Below are 18,082 nucleotides of genomic sequence, written 5' to 3' on the forward strand. Positions count from 1 at the left end.
TTTAAAATGTACTTGTTTTCCCTCAGTGTGCAATAGACGTTGTATTCGTGTGTTAGTAGCTATAATCACTTGTTGTATGGTTTGTACACTGATAGCTTTGATAGCACTGATAATTCTTTTTGTATTCTGCTGAATGTACTTTGAGATGTGCCTTGGCCATATTTGACCAAATTATTTATTTCAAAAGGTAAACAACATGTTATGCACTTTGAGATGTGCCTTTGTCAAATGTGAGCAAAATTTTTTTTTTTTTTAATTCAAAGGTGGAAAAAAGTGTAGCTACTATACCAGATTCTGTTCAATTATAGTTTTTTTTATTGTTTTTATGCACTTTTTGTTGTGCCTTTTTCAAATGAGACCAAATTTGAAAGGGAAACAATGAATAGATATTACTTGTTCTTCAATGCATTAATTTGTGTTGGTTTTTAAATTTGTTATTACCTGCTGCTTACTGGCCCCTGAAAATGTCTGGCCCAGCTAAATACAGTATCTTGGTTTGAAAATCTGACCCAGCTGATTTTGTAATTGAATAGCCCTGGTGTAGGCTGTAAACCAAAAATTTTCCTTCGAAATTGCTAAAAAATATATATTTGTACATTATTACAATATAGACATTAAGTAGGTGACCAGCAGATTTAAATTGTGTAAAATGATAAAAGTTCTTCTTCTAATGCCCAGTTTCATAGCTCAAAATGTTCTCTGTAAATATAGTCCAGAGTCTTAATGCATTCTCATGTGAATTTCTTTTAAATTTACAGCATATATTAGCAACTAGCAAAATACCCGCGCTTCGCAGCGGAGAAGTAGAGTGTTAAAGAGGTTATGTAAACATATATATATACATAAACATATATACATATCTACATATACACATATCTACATATACATATACAGTAATCCCTCGCTATATCGCGCTTCGCCTTTCGCGGATTCACTCCATCGCGGATTTTATATATAAGCATATTTAAATATATATCGCGGATTTTTTGCTGGTTCGCGGATTTCTGCGGACAATGGGTCTTTTAATTTCTGGTACATGCTTCCTCAGTTGGTTTGCCCAGTTGATTTCATACAAGGGACGCTATTGGCAGATGGCTGAGAAGCTACCCAACTTACTTTTCTCTCTCTCTGTCTTGCGCTGACTTTCTCTGATCCTGACGTAGGGGGATTGAGCAGGGGGGCTGTTCGCACACCTAGACTATACGGACGCTCGTCTAAAAATGCTGAAAGATTATCTTCACGTTGCTACCTTCTGTGCAGCTGCTTCCTGAAGCGACATGCTGCACGGTGCTTCGCATACTTAAAAGCTCGAAGGGCACGTATTGATTTTTGATTGAAAAACAAACTCTGTCTCTCTCTCTCTCTCTCTTTCTCTGCTCCTGACGGAGGGGGTGTGAGCTGCCGCCTTCAACAGCTTTGTGCCGCGGTGCTTCGCATACTTAAAAGCCAAACAGCCCTATTGATTTGTTTGCTTTCCTATCTCTTTCTGACAGGCTTTGCTCCTGACGCGCACTCCTTTGAAGAGGAAGATATGTTTGCATTCTTTTAATTGTGAGACGGAACTGTCATCTCTGTCTTGTCATGGAGCACAGTTTAAACTTTTGAAAAAGAGACAAATGTTTGTTTGCAGTGTTTGAATAACGTTCCTGTCTCTCTACAACCTCCTGTGTTTCTGCGCAAATCTGTGACCCAAGCATGACATTATAAAAATAACCATATAAACATATGGTTTCTACTTCGCGGATTTTCTTATTTCGCGGGTGGCTCTGGAACGCAACCCCCGCGATGGAGGAGGGATTACTGTATATACATATACACATCCACATATACATATATATATTGTGGCACGCGGCTGGGGGTGGTGCCCAGCCGGGACGCCCAGGAGGACAGGAGGAGGGCTCATTCCTCCTCTGGACCACGAGGGGGCGGCCGCCCTGGTTCCTTTGAGGGCCACGGGTGCAGGGCTTGGAAGCCCAACCCTGCAGGGGCCCGTAGTCTCCGCCAGGGGGCGCCCCCATACCTGAAGGACCCGGAACCCCAACACTTCCGCCACACCAGGAAGTACTGGGGGGAAGAAGTTTGGGAACACCCGGAGGGCTTCCGGGAACACAGCCGGCACTTCCGCCACACAAGGGAGTGTCTAGGGAGTGTCGGGGATCACCTGGAGCCCATCCGGGCACTTATAAAAGGGGCCGCCTCCCTGCAGAGAAGGACTGGAGTCGGGTGAGGAGTGGACAAGGTGGCGAGGCAGGAGAGGAGGCGGCCTGATGAGTAGTTGAGACTGAGTGAGAGCCTGGACTTTTGGGGAGATTGGTGCTTTGGCACTGGGTTTGCGCACTTATTGAACTGTATTTATAATGTACAATAAACGTGTGGTGGACTTGAATATGGTGTCCGTCTGTCTGTGTCCGGGCAGCTTATCACAGTGGCGTAGTCGGCAGGATGGTCTGCCTGGTTCAAGGCAGGAACCTGTAGAGAAAAAATGTTCTGTGAGCAGCCCGGCGCAGCAGCGGAACCCCCACACGCGCCGCGGGAGCGACGCATGCACAACTCCGCGGGAGCGATTCTCCCCTGGGACTGCCAGTAGTCCGCAAAACGGCTCTTACCCCTGGGTGCGGAGGAGCACCAACGGGCGTGGCTGGAGTGCAGCAGACTCCGACCGACGTGCTGTTGGAAACGGCGGCCAGGACGGTATCGCTGAAGGAAAGGCCAGTATGCAGCAGATACGGCTGGATGACGGGATCCGGGAGGTGAGTGCCCTGCGTAACAATGGTCTGCCCTGCGGGGTAGGACTTCCCTCTTTTGTTACCGGCAGGGTATGCCCGGATCCGTGTCTGTGGCAGAGGCGTGCCGGTCCACGGGCCGTCGGCAGCGCGGAGGCTGCAGTCGGGAGAGCTGCAGACAGGATGGAGCTGCAACTCCAAGAGCCAGAATGGCGCCGCACCAGGGGCAGTAGAGCCAAAATGGCGGCGGACCAGGAGTCCCTCCTCATAACAGGCACGGGATTGGACAGCGTGTCCTGTCCTCTCGCCAGCGATTGGTCGGAGGCGAGAGCAGGGAATGTCTGTCCCGTGCTTCCAAGTAACCCGAGTGGGCTGCAGGAAAGAGCCCACGGAGAGCAGCCGGCGAGTGGCGCCGCCTGGAAGGTAAGCACACCGCCGACTGTCTCTTCCTCTTTGGCAGCGATACTGCAGGAGCTGCAGAGCGAGATCCAGCTCGTGTTGTCGCTGCCGGCCGAGCGATGTGCCCTCCGGGCGGAGACGCTGGACTCAGGAGGGATGGCAGTGGCGTTGGATCGAGAGCCGCAGGCAGGAAGGGATCGGCGCGCTGCAGGAACTCCTGGACGGAGAGGCACAGCGGGGAAGGTAAGGGAGACCGACCCTGTGAAGCTCCGGACGCCTGCGGGGCTGGGTCTGCCCTTTTACAATGGGCAGATCCGAACTGACGCGGCGTCCCACAGTAAATGGAGGAAGCGGCTTGAGGAAGCCAGTTCCTCCGATAAGGGAGAATGTGCAGCTGGGTGCGTGCATTCTTCAAAGAGCCTTAAAGAGCAGCCAGCAGCTGTAGCTGACAATAAGGAATGCTCACTGCTGGCTGTACTTTCGTCCATGTCTGCGGCTCTACAGGCGCTGGCGGTTGATCAGTGTTCTGTGGAGTCGCATCCACAAATGCTAGGTGCCCTCCGTGCTGGGGAGCAGATGCTGGAGGGGAAGCCAGTCGCGTCAGAGGAGGCGCTGGAAGAGCGGACGAAGCGGCGCGGCGAGCAAACCTTCGGCCGGAGAGGTACAGCGGGACCGGTAAGTTTCATCGATCCCGTACAGCATGTTGGAGGTCCCACCGACAGGATCTGTGAACCCTGTGATCAGAGTCCAAAAGGGGGATCTCCTACAGGAGATGTGGCGGTGAGTGCTGCGTGCTTGGTGAGGGGAGAATCAGTGAGGGGACTAGCAGGACGTGGGCTGTTAAGTGCCCTGGGTCCTAGCGCCCTCCCTCCTAAGCCTGCCGCAGCCTTGAGGCGAGTTAAAAGGACGCAGACGCGACAGGGTCTCTTTTTACGCTATAAGGAGACTCAGTCCGTCACCGCGTCCAAGAGTAAAAGGGGGAGCCGAGGGAAGAATGCCGGTTCCTCCGATAAGGGCAAACGTGAGGCAGGATGCTCACGTTTGGAGAAGGGCCACCCTCTGCGGCTGCAGAGGGTAAACCCACGGAAGGCTGAGGAGACGGGCGCGCGTGCGCTCCCGTCCGGTGTCCCACCACGAGGGGCAAGGGTGCCACGAAAGGGGGGCCGAGCTGGCAAGCACCGGGGTGCCGGTCAAAAGGGGGAGCGTTGCCCGTATAGACGTCAGAGAGACGCCGAGTGGCGGCGTCAGGGCAGCGTCTCTGCCCCTTGTTCTGTCTTCTTTTTTATAGGACCGGGCCCTGGAACGAAGTGTGTCGGCTTCCCGCCGAGGAAAACCTGCCCTCACGGGATTGGCCGCTGGGCCCAGGGGTCTCAGCTTGCGGTGGGGTACTGTGGCACGCGGCTGGGGGTGGTGCCCAGCCGGGACGCCCAGGAGGACAGGAGGAGGGCTCATTCCTCCTCTGGACCACGAGGGGGCGGCCGCCCTGGTTCCTTTGAGGGCCACGGGTGCAGGGCTTGGAAGCCCAACCCTGCAGGGGCCCGTAGTCTCCGCCAGGGGGCGCCCCCATACCTGAAGGACCCGGAACCCCAACACTTCCGCCACACCAGGAAGTACTGGGGGGAAGAAGTTTGGGAACACCCGGAGGGCTTCCGGGAACACAGCCGGCACTTCCGCCACACAAGGGAGTGTCTAGGGAGTGTCGGGGATCACCTGGAGCCCATCCGGGCACTTATAAAAGGGGCCGCCTCCCTGCAGAGAAGGACTGGAGTCGGGTGAGGAGTGGACAAGGTGGCGAGGCAGGAGAGGAGGCGGCCTGATGAGTAGTTGAGACTGAGTGAGAGCCTGGACTTTTGGGGAGATTGGTGCTTTGGCACTGGGTTTGCGCACTTATTGAACTGTATTTATAATGTACAATAAACGTGTGGTGGACTTGAATATGGTGTCCGTCTGTCTGTGTCCGGGCAGCTTATCACAATATATACATATACAAATTTACATATCTACATATATATATATATATATATATATATACATATAAATATAGACATACATATATACATACATACATACATTCACATTATATATACAGTATATATATATATATATATATACTGTATATATACATATCTACTTATTGGCTCCTGTATTTAGGATATAGCGGGTTGGATAATGGATGGATGGACATTTGTATGCATAGCCCTATTTACCCGTTTTCGTTTTTTTTCTGTCTTCAGTAATATTTCAGCAAACCCGGAGCTTGTCAGTTCAAATCCTGGTACTGACACCACTGTGTGACCCTGAGGAAGTCACTTCACCTGCCTGTGCTGCAAAAAACAAAAGTAATGTAACAAATTGTACCTCAGATGTTGCAAGTTGCTGGAATAAAGGCATAAGTAAAATAGATAAATATGTATTATACACATAGGAAGTATTAATTTATTTTCAGTTAAGTCATCTTTAGCAAACCTTTATAAATGAGGGTTTCTCCTTTTTAGATAGTGCAAACTGTTTCTTCTTCATTGAGGTTTTCTCTTGGAGAGCTTTTTTCATTTCATTGAAAATTAAAGCAGCAGCTGCCAAAATATGTAGCTTTCTTATTAATTTTTCAACATTGTGTAAAATAACTTTATAAAGTAACATAAAAGGTTTAAATACTGGTTATCTTTTTACACTAAAATATTACTAAAGAGATACAAAAAAAGTAAAATGCATAATGTTCTTTTTCTTTAAGGAGATTTAATATTACTGAAGAAAGAAAAAAAAAAACTAAAACAGCCAAATGGGGCTATGCTTACAAACTTAAAAGGTTTAAATAAAACAGAAATATACACTTTTATTTTTACTTGCTTAACTTGTGGAGGGTGTATCCTGTAACAAAGCCCTAACTTTTTTTGTGAAAGCCCGTTTCAGTCAATAAGTCTTAAAAACAGGTGTAAAGATATTGACAATAAGCTACGCAAACCCACCAAGACATGGAATCGTTTAAATCAAGTATCATTACATCTTCCTTTCTTAAAGAGAAGTAAGGCAGTACTTATAAGCTTACATATATATATATATATATTGTGAAGGATTGCCGGCTTTCTACTCCGGCCCTCACCCCCAGGCCGCCAGGAGGAGCTCTCCCAGCAGCGTGGACATGCCCCGAGTTCCAGCAGGGCCTCATGGACTATGTAGTTTTTATACACAGCCCTGCTGGATACCTTGGGGGCCACCAGGCGTCGCTGTAGGGGGGCTCGTAGGCTCGCATGTGCCCTATAACCCGGGAGTACGTCACGGTCACGTGACAGGAAGAAACGATGTGCTCCCGGGATGAAGAAAAGGACTGTTTACCCTGACCCGGAAGGGAAAAGGAACTGTGGACTGTTGAATGGGAACACCTCCGGGTCAGGGTGTATAAAAGGACTCTGGGAAGCCCAGTACACTGAGCTGAGCTGGGAGGAAGGGTGGCAAAGTGTCTGGGAGTGTGGAGGATTATTGTTATTGTTATTATTGAGTACTGTGGAGAGGAAGGTGCTTTGTGCACAATTATTATTATTAATAAATCATTATTTGGACTTTTACCTGGTGTCTGACGTCTAGTCTGAGGGTTCAAGGGGTCACGGAGACCTCTATCTATCACAATATATATATAGACATACTTACATATATATATATATATATATATATATATATATATATATATATATATGTAAGTATGTATATCTATATATATCTATATCTCTATATACATCTATATATATATATATATCTATATCTATATCTATATATACATAAATATATATATATATATATATATGTATATATATCTATATCTATATCTATATCTATATCTATATCTAAATCCCCGCGAAGTACTGCTTTTAAATTTTTATTAAGAAGAAAAGCTTTTTAAATTGAGGGAAAATATCCCAATAGCAATTTGTTAAGGATCTGTTTTTTTGTGAAGCAGCCTTAACACAGCTTTTCCGCTGTTTTATAAACGAACGCCATATAAGGTCTTCCTTTTTCCTTGCTTTGCCAAGGAAGGAGCCTTTTTATTAAATCCAAGGGTTCTTCGCTTTTTTTTTTTTGTTTGTTTATTACAATTGTTATAGTTCTGTTTGTATATGACGTTGTCAGTTCAGCACTCAGGTTGTAATATGACCAAGCTGTGCAAGCTTACTGTTAAGAATGCAACGTATAGTTGTACATGAGAAAAGCAATCTTGCCTCAAATCAATGGCAACCTTTTGTAGGTCTATGAACTTAATTTAAAGTTTAGGTTTACACGGTGCTTTCTTTCTGAAGTACCTGCACTCATGAATATGTCTGTATGCGTCAGTCGCTCAAATCCCCGCGCTTTGCACCGGCGAAGTACTGCTTTTAAATTTTTATTAAGAAGAAAAGAAAACCTTTTAAAATTGAGGGAAAATATACTAATAACAGTTTGTTAAGGATCTGTTTTTTTGTGAAGCTGCCTTCACTCGAGTGATCACTTCGAGCTGACTTGCTGGCTAACCATAAGCGTTACCTGGTAGGTAACCACCCATACAATCAGATTGTGAATCAGACTACGAATGCCGTGAATGTAATTACCCCGATCTACATGCTGTCAAATAAACAAACCACACGCCGTGGCGCAATTTTAGGGGCTTCGCCTCTAGCGCTGACGTCCGAGGTTCGATTCCCGTAAGGGAGTGAAGTGAGTGGGTGGTTACCTACCAGGTAATGCTTATGGTTGGCCAGCAAGTCAGGTAACATCAGCCACGGTGCCTTCAGTTGTGAGAAGCCGATCATAGAATGGATGAAAATAGTTTACTGTCAAATAATGCAAAGAGTACGCGACACGTCTTTCCCCCTTATTCTTGGCTTATCAGGCGTACACACTCACTGCACTCGCTTACGGTAATCGAACCTCGGACGTCAGCGCTAGAGGGGCTTCGCAGCGGTGAAGTATTGCTTTTAAATTTTAATTAAGAAGAAAAGAAAACCTTTTTAAATTAAGTCTTAAAAAGAGGTGTAAAGATATTGACAATAAGCTACGCAAACCCACCAAGACATCGAGTCGAAAAACACCATCCCATAATATTAGTTAACGATTAACACATTTCTATATGTATTGTAAGCATACAATACAACTGATAATATGTTGCGCTTATTTATCTGGTGTACTGACATTTTTGCGCGTTAAACGGCTGAAATCTAACGTGGTTTGTGCCCTTCAGAATGAAAAGAGTTTGCATTTACCTTTTTAATAAAAGGCGAGCTTTTAAGCCTGAGAAATCACCCCGTAAATGCACACATTTAATTGCACATGTGTTAATATGTATGCTTACACAGTATTAAAAGACACTCAACAATTACACAGTATTAAAAGACACTCAACAATTAACGTCATTTACCTTCGTTCCCGCGTTTGACTTGTGCTGTAAATCTCTTCCTTGTTTTCAGTTCACGTGATTACGTAGGAGGCGTAATACGTGATGACGCAATACGTGACTCCGCCTCCTCCATTAGAGTTTATGGACAAAAAACAGGTTCCAGTTATGACCATTACGCATAGAATTTCGAAATGAAACCTGCCTAACTTTTGTAAGTAAGCTGTAAGGAATGAGCCTGCCAAATTTCAGCCTTCTACCTACACGGGAGTTGGAGAATTAGTGATGAGTGAGTCAGTCAAACAGGTTCCAGTTATGACCATTACGCGTAGAATTTCGAAATGAAACCTGCCTAACTTTTGTAAGTAAGCTGTAAGGAATGAGCCTTCCAAATTTCAGCCTTCTACCTATACGGGAAGTTGGAGAATTAGTGATGAGTGAGTGAGTGAGTGAGTGAGTGAGTGAGTGAGTGAGTGAGTGAGTGAGTCAGTCAGTCAGTCAGTCAGTCAGTCAGTCAGTCAGTCAGTCAGTCAGTCAGTCAGTCAGTCAGTCAGTCAGTCAGTCAGTCAGTCAGTCAGTCAGTCAGTCAGGGCTTTGCCTTTTATTAGTATAGATTAATATCTTACAACAGTTAACATTAGATAGCCCATGTAAATCAAGATAACTATGTCACCTCTTTTTTCAGTTGGTTTCATTTTGACAGAGTGGTCTAAACTAAAAGTTTCCTTTTAATTTTTTAGATATTTGGTAAAAAAGGTTTTACATTAAGGGATTCCATAATCTCCTTACCCTCAGTGAGAATCTGTGCCATTATGATTGATCTGTACTGTGCCACCCATCCTTTGAGAAAATCATTGTTCTGTTACTTATTTTCAAAATGTGCTAGACAGAGATAATATTTATTTCTATGAAGTCTTTAAATTATGTTGATGTTAGGAATTCTTACTATCTCATGCTACATTCTAAATGCAAGAGATGTTTGCCATGAATAATACAGTCAAGCCAAGGAACTTGATGCCTTATAAGCTTATACATTTATAACTGGTTTAGAAACTATATTGCATGTTACTTTACATCAAATATTGACAATAATGCATTCATACTCTCAACATATAAAGTGTTTCTGTCAGTCTGCTTGTCATGGTATTTACTACGACAGTGTTACAAATATTTTATTAAATAAATAATTTGGATGATGGTGTTTTTTAAATAGGAAGTGTGAATATTGGTTTGGTCTAATTAATAGCAACGGGAAACATCTGATTTATGTTTACTTTTTTAGGATGGAGACCCTACTCTGCCACCAGAAAAACGGAAACAGGTATGTGCTGCAAAATTTCATTACTTTGTTCTAGTAATTTCCAAGCTTTCCCAACTGCGTGTAAAATATCAACTACTAATTTTTATCCCATTTGTTAATTAGAGAGTGGTTTATGACTGAGTACCCTTATCCTTTTAACATATAGTACATGTTATCTTTTTTTTTGTGTTTTCAAGGTATGACCTATACATGTAATTGTTACTGTATGTGAAAAGTCAATATCTTAGAACATTTTGCAAATGTTGTTTATATCTAGATTGATGACATAAAAGTTATTGGATATGTTACTGCATTATTGGTACATGCTACACTTTGAAACATGTTTGTAGAATAAAACAGAATATTTATCATACTAGTGTTTATCACTTCAGTTTAAAGGGCATATAGTATTACTTAGGTTCTGAAATAATTCACTTATAAAACATGTTTAAAACTACTAGTGTTGATCTGCGATATTTGCCAGACTGTTTTTTGCAGTGAATATGCTTTGTTCTCTGGTGACTTTATTTGCTGAACATTTTCCAGAAATTTCACCTTGCGGCCATCTTAGGCATGGTGACCCATGATGCTTTTACAAGACCAACATGACATCACAGAGATGTAGCAGCCATCTATATATGATTGCTTTCACATCATTGCCAATGTATCCATCTCTCAATTGCAAGCACACAAGGGAATATGCACAATATTTTCTCCATCTCACTCATTTCATCAAAGTGAAACCCCACTCTTCCACTCGTGTTTGGTTCAATTCCCAGGATTTCCATCCTGTATACTTAAAAAAATGAATAAAAAAACTTACAGTATTTTCATTTGAGGGGTACATTTGCTGAGCATAATGAGAATATTATGACTACTGCCACTGGATATATAACACTAATCTATGTGACCTGGCAACACAGCACCTTATGGCTAATTATGCATGCATATTAGTCTTGTGCCCAGCAAGGTCCCAAAACAAGCCTTAAAGTAGCCATTCTACTTGCCCTCCCCTTATCAGAAAATATAGGACCCGTTAGTAATAAAAACAAAAGATTTGTTTCTTTTTACGTTTTTTTTCTTCTTGATGAAAGTATCAGCATAGGTAAATCATAAACAAAACAGATCTTCCTGCTGTGCCCAGAGCCCCATCAAACAGTGGAAGAAGTCAGACCCATGCCGCTGCTTAGTGGCGGGGCCAATGTGGCCCCAAAAGTGGAACTCTAAGAGTGCAATTATCTATATTTTATTTACTTATTGCTAGTTTCTAGCTGTTTGTTGTATTTTGTTTGTGGTATTCCTTCTTATGCCTTAATATATTATTCTTCTTTTGGTTCAGAGCTGGGTTGCTGTGTGCTTGTATGCTGAAGATATTATAGGGTATTTGCTAACTTGGGTAGAGGGACACTGTGCATGTGGGCTGTAGGAGTTAAAATATGATTACCTAAAATAACACATTTTTGTGAAACATCATTGAGCTTACCCTGTGCATTCTGTTTCATTTCTATTATGAATCTCATAACAACCTTATAATACTTCCTTTATCTACAGATGTGAATTTGGCAATAAAAATTAAATGCAGTATGTATGAAGTGCAAGTTTGGAATAAATTGCATTTTTTTTCTTAAGAAATAAAATAAAGGTTCAATCCTGCCCACCACTACCATCCCGCCCAAAAAAAAAAAAAAGCAAAAGCTTGTTATGTTGTTATTGAGTAGCATTTTGATATATTGATTAGTGCTGTTCTCTCACAGTTCCAGAATCCTTAGTTGAAATCTTACTATGGCTGCTGCCTGTGTTGATCTACACACTATCTTTCTATTATGAAACTCAAGAGTTCCTATGCTGAAAGTCCCAAAAAATTCTAAACATGCACCCTACAGGGAGAGAGAAATTACTGCCAAACTCCAGAATAAGGCAAACATTGTATCTTTATAAAATAAAAGATTCATTCTTCATAAAAATGTTCAGTAATAATATGAAGCTATGGCCCACAAAAGAAAAAGGTGTTTCCAGCAAAGGCAAACAAAGACCCATTACGAAAGCCAAACAGAGGTGAAAAAGAGAGCAAAAAAGGTCAAAAATCCAGTAAATCACAAAGCACAAGAAGAGAGTAATCATAACATTCACCAACTCCTAAGTGCATTTGAATGAACTGCAAGAGACGATGGGCTGCCCCTGTGTTTATAGGGCCATGGTCTATTTGCCCTGCCCCTTGAAAACACGAAACACATGGTACATAACACAAGATACATAAAGACAAAGAAACTAAATAGTTAACAATATTAACATAAAAGACTCAAAATTGAACAAAAACAATGTAGAACAAATATTTGAAATGTAGCTGGGTGGAAATCTTGGCTGAAACACAACACTTTCTCAGTCTGTGCTAGTTTTTCTCCAGGTGCACCAGTTTTACTCATACATTCCAAAGATATATGTTTGATTAATTGGTAACTCTTTATTTTTCCTGCAAGAGTGAGTGCCAGTGTCTCTTCTGTCTCTTACCCAGTGCTGCCAGGATAGGCTCTACTGGTATGACATTAGTACCAAAAGGAGAAAACTATGGCTACAAATGAAACTAATCGTAATTAAAATGATATTATGTAATCAGGAATGACAAAATGGTCCACATATACTCTTAATTCAAAATACAACAAAAAAAAAGCAAAAGAACTAAATCAAAAAGTCCAAACTATATTTAAAAAAAGTAGATACAAAATATACAAAAACTACAAAATCACAAGAACTTCAAGAAGTGAATACCAAAGTCCAAAGTAAAAAAAAAAAAATGCAAAAAGTGTAATGTCCCTTAATATGAAAATATGAAATCCTGTACTCAAAACCTTAACCAAACCAAAATTCGTTAAATGGAAAAGCCAGGGAGGGTGAGAAAGATCAAGCTATCTCTAATCTATTCTTTTAATTCTTATAATCATAATTACCAACGTTATGGGTTATGTTATGGGTAATTCATTTAATTGTAAAGTGATTTTGATAAATGTTTATGCACCCAATGTGGACGATAGTTAATTCATCCAAAATGTATTTGCATCAGACTGCATGGCAATAACCCCTGGGAAAATTTGAAATTAAAGTCAAAGCAGTCTCACTTTTAGTTAAGACTACAAAATGACATCAAAAATTCAGAATCAATGTCTCCAAGACGGGACAGTTAATTTTGTGAGCTGGAATGTTAAAGGCCTGAATCACAAATAAAAATGAAAGAAAGTATTTTCTCACCTAACAGGTCTAAATGCTAAAATAGTATTTTTACAGGAGACCCACTTATTAAGCAAGGATCAGTTCCGGCTGCAAAAGACTGGACTGGCCAAATGTTCCATTCCAGATTTACAAAAAAAACTAGAGGTGTGGGAATTCTCATAGATAGAACAGTCTCATTTGTAGTATCAGATGTTGTATCTGATCCTGAAGGGAGATACATCATTGTTATGGGTAATTCATTTAATTGTAAAGTGATTTTGATAAATGTTTATGCACCCAATGTGGACGATAGTTAATTCATCCAAAATGTATTTGCATCCATTCCCAATGTGAACACTCATAAAATTATAATGGCTGGGGATTTTAATTGTGTTTTAAATCCAGAGCTAGATAGGTCTCCTGCCACAGGGGCGATGCCATCTAACACTGCAAAGACAATTGCACAGTTTGTAACTGACCACAACTTATCAGACCCCTGGAGATTTCTAAACCCAAATTCAAGAACATATTCCTTCTACTCACCAGTGCATCATTGGAGATAAAATCATTATTCCCCACATACTCATCTCGCAGATGGCTTCTTAACCCACTTTTATTAGCAGACAAGAACTTTACAGAATTTATATCAAAGCAAATCAATTTTTTCTAGAGACAAATATATCCTCAGAGGTCTCTGCAGGGACACTCTGGGAAACCCTGAAGGCCTTCTTAAGAGGACAGATTATCTCATATCTTTCCTACAGAAATAAACTGGAAAGCAAGCAGGTATCAAAGCTAACCAACGAAATTACTAGAATAGATGAAGAACATGCCAAGTGTCCAAGTGAGGCTCTTCATAGGAAAAGGCAGGCTCTGCATTCAGAGCTCAACCTCTTAACAACTAAAGAAATGGAACATCTCATTTTTAAATCAAGTCATCATTACTATGAACATGGAGAGAAAGCTAATAAGCTTTTACCTCAACAAATCCACAAGAAAGAAGTTTGCAATGCAAGCCCAGCAATTACCAACACAAACCGAGACATAATCATTGGCCATAAAAATATAATGCACACATTTAGAGATTACTATAAATCCTTATATTCTACTGAGTTTAAAGAAGACAAGACACAATCTAATGCATTTCTGGTTGCATTACAGATACCACAAATAGATACTCTTAGTGCAGAGGAATTGGATAAACCTCTGGCGCTACCAGAATTACTAGATGCTATAAAGTCACTTCAGAGTGGGAAAGCAGCAGGCCCCGATGGCTACCCTGCCGAATTTTATAAGAAGTTCTCCACTCAGCTAGCTCCTCTCCTATTAGCAACATTAACAGAAGCTAGAGACAATCAAATTCTACCTCAAACTTTTCGTCAAGCATCAATCACTGTCTTTCCTAAACAAAATAAGGATGTATTACAATGTGCATCATACAGACCAATTTCACTTCTGAATAATGATGTTAAAATACTCTCCAAAGTTCTAGCTAGAAAGTGTTGCCTTCAGTAATATTACAAAGTCAAACTGGATTTATTAAAGGCGACATTTAGCGTCCAATCTTCGACTCCCGTTTACTGTAATATACTCACTCGCAAAGTCAAACATCCCAGAGATTTTATTATGCTTGGATGTGGAAAAAGCATTTGATATGATTGAATGGAACTATCTTTTCACTACATTGGAGAAATTTGGGTTTGGCCCGAATATTTGTGCATGGATTAAACTACTGTATACCAATCCAGAAGCTTCAGTTTGTATTAACATTAATTCAGACTACTTTAAACTAGAATGTGGTACCAGACAAGGATGCCCCTTGTCACCACTACTTTTTGCAATCGCCACTGGCAGTTCACTTTTGAAATGCTTATAAGATAAAGGGGATTATCAGAGAAGGACTTGAACAGAAAATTTCTTTATATGCAGATGATATGGTACTGTATATATCAGACCCACAAAATACTGTGCCTACAGTCCTAACAGCACTAACAGAATTCCAAAAGCTGTCTGGTCTCAGAATTAATTTGACTAAAAGTGTGCTCTTTCCAGAGAATTCTCAAGCACACAATATTAAATTGGGCACCTTCCCTTTTGTCATCGCAGATCAGTTCAGATATCTAGGGGTAAACATCACAAGTAAACATAAAGCTCTTTATCAACAACATTTCGCTGTCTGTATAGAAAAAGTCAAGCAAGACTTGCATAGATTGTCAACCCTTCATCTCACTTTAGCTGGAAGAATTAACATTGTTAAGATGAATATCCTCCCTAAGCTTCTCTTTTTATTTCAAAATATTCCAATATACATCAGTAAATTGTTCTTTAAGAAATTAGATTCAACCATCACCACATTTATTTGGAATTCAAAACATCCACATATCCAAAGAGCGACCCTACAAAGGCCAAAGGCAGAAGGTGTCATGGCTCTACCTAACTTTCAGTTTTACTACTGGGCAGCAAGCATACAACATATTAAAACCTGGACATTGACACAAATAGATGAACATATGAAGGCTGGGTCTGCAATAGAAATAGAAATAGAATCCTGCAGTTCATCTTTATATTCATTGCTTTGCGCCCCAATAAATTCAAATTATCGCCAATATACTAATAACCCAATAGTGCTTCACTCACTCAGAATATGGAACCAATGCAGGAAACATTTTAAGATAGAGAATCTTTTATTGGTGGCACCACTGCATTTGAACCACCTTTTTCAACCATCGCAAACTTATGCAGTTTTTAATGTCTGGAAAACATTTGGAATTAAATCACTTAGAGATCTGTACATAGACTACGTCTTTGCATCCTATGAACAATTACATTCTAAATTTAACTTTCCAGCAACACATTTTTTTCACTATCTTCAAATTAGAAACTTTGTTAAGCAGAACCTGCCCAATTTCCCTCATCTCCCACCTCCCTCTATGCTGGAAAATATATTCATCAGTTTCAAGGACTTAGACAGCATTTCTGCAATATATAAAACCATTTTACAGCTCCTCTCTTTCAAAGATCCAAGAGGGAAAAGGATCTCTCCCTCAACATATTAGAAAAGGTAGCAATGGACAGAATTCACTCGAGCTCCATATGTGCAAAGCATACAATTATTCAACTAAAAGTTATATATCGAGTACATCTGTCTTGCTTAAAATTGTCCAAAATGTTTCCAGGGAAAGATCCAACCTGCGAACGCTGCAATCAAGTTCCAGCCTCACTGGGTCACATGTTTTGGGCCTGCACCAAATTAACATCATTTTGGACCAAGATTTTTAAATGCCTTTCAGACAGCTTTGGTGTTACAATCCCTCCTAATCCATTAACAGCTGTGTTTTGTCTACTTCCAGATTGGTTTAAAGTGGAGAAGGACAAACAAACTGTAATTGCCTTTACTACACTATTGGCACGTAGACTTATTTTGCTCATCTGGAAGAATCCTAACTCTCCCCTTTTAAGTCAATGGGTAACTGATGTTATATATTATTTGAAATTGGAAAAAATAAAATTCGCCCTTAGAGAGAAATGTGCAGAAATTTTTCCAAACCTGGCAGGATCTAATTAATAACATTTTAGAATATGCTTTTAAAGCACTGAGGAAGCAGATTCTCTCCCTATTCTTTTTTTTTCTTTTTCTTCTCCAATTATCTATATTCACTTATTTATTTATCTATTTGCTTATTTTTACTAGGTTTAAGTTTTATTCTGCTGCCCATGCTCTCTTTCTCAGGGGTTGGTGTTGATTTGTATTCAATCCTATTCTTGTAAAATTGATGTATTTGTATGGAATGTTGTGTGATTTCAATAAAATCAATAAAAAATTAAAAAAAAATCCCACATTTTCCAAATATAATAACATCACAAGAACATTTATATATAATCAGTGTACAAAATAATGCAAATAACTTTTCAGTCCAGAGGCCTAAAGAACTGTTAAGACATTTGATTCCCGCTCAATTCAGGAGTACACAGCAAGAATCTTTAAGGTTACTCTCATACAGGATATTTTTAAAATCACACCCCCTTATTATAAAGACTTTTTGGTCCATTTTAATGGAGTCTCTTGGACTTAAGATTATTTCACATAAAGAAATCAGTAACATTTTAGAATAAGCATTTACTGTATATTGGTGAGAAGGACTTCTTTCCCTCTTTACTGCTCTCAAAGTTTTACTCTGGCTGTTGGCCTTCCTCTCTTTCTCATGGGTGAGGTTTGAAGTGAGTTTAGTTTTGTTAAATTTGTCTTGATTGTATGGAACATTACATGCTTTAAATAAATTCAATAAAAGATTAGAAAAAAGATTATTTCACATGAATAAAAGCAATATAAACTTGATCAGGAGAGTCCCTAAAAAATGTGCGATAGGCTTGCATCTTGATGGAAGGAAGATTGTAAGAATATGAAAAAAAAAATTACTTTTAATAGTGGGGTGTTTTGAGGCAGAAGACTTCTACAGATGCAATATGTGGAAATTTAACAAACTGTGGAATTTCCTGTTGTCTTGTACCTGCTTCTAATGTTGTTTTTGGCTTTGTTTTTGACCATTTGAACTGAGGAGTTCAGTACTTGGGTACATTGATGAAAGAAGAAAATTTTATTGCTGAGGAAACTAAATCACAGATCATACTCCAACTCGTGTTGTTTTTGCATTTAGCATATTTTAAGCAAGCAGAATGACAACAATTAGAATATTTAAAATAGTCATATGGCCTGTGTTAAAACACAAAGGGAGAACAGAAAAAAATTTGGAGTTCTGCCCCATGTATTGTACAACACAATACCGAAAAATAATGGCTCCAGAACACTCTATGGCCCTGAAATGAAGGGATTGTGTTCAAAAAATGCTTTAGTTGCCTCACATTTTTATGCAATCGTTTTGTTCACCTCACTGAATTAAAGCTGAAAGTCTGCACTTCAACTGCATCTGAGTTGTTTCATTTAAAATTCATTGTGGTAATGTACAGAACCAAAATTAGAAAAAAGTTGTCTCTGTCCAAATATTTATGGACCTAACTGTATTTTGCCCTCGGTTAAACCCTTAGCCTGCCTCCCAAGCGCATGTGTGTGACATCTGTTATGACAAGAGGGTCTGACGG

The 18,082-nt window shown here is 40.5% G+C and overlaps 1 protein-coding gene across 4 annotated transcripts in view; it reads left to right on the plus strand.

Annotated features, from left to right (window-relative positions):
• ccdc149a (coiled-coil domain containing 149a) overlaps nt 1–18,082 on the plus strand; it is a 142,470-nt gene that overhangs the window by 18,646 nt on the left and 105,742 nt on the right. For all 4 annotated transcript variants that reach the window (XM_051928632.1, XM_051928633.1, XM_028801747.2 and 1 more), the window contains exon 3: nt 9,764–9,802. In XM_051928632.1, the coding sequence (XP_051784592.1) occupies nt 9,764–9,802 (39 nt within the window). The remainder of the gene's footprint in view (nt 1–9,763; nt 9,803–18,082) is intronic.

This window comes from Erpetoichthys calabaricus, chromosome 5 (genome assembly GCF_900747795.2).
Source record: "Erpetoichthys calabaricus chromosome 5, fErpCal1.3, whole genome shotgun sequence".
Lineage (NCBI taxonomy): Eukaryota > Metazoa > Chordata > Cladistia > Polypteriformes > Polypteridae > Erpetoichthys > Erpetoichthys calabaricus.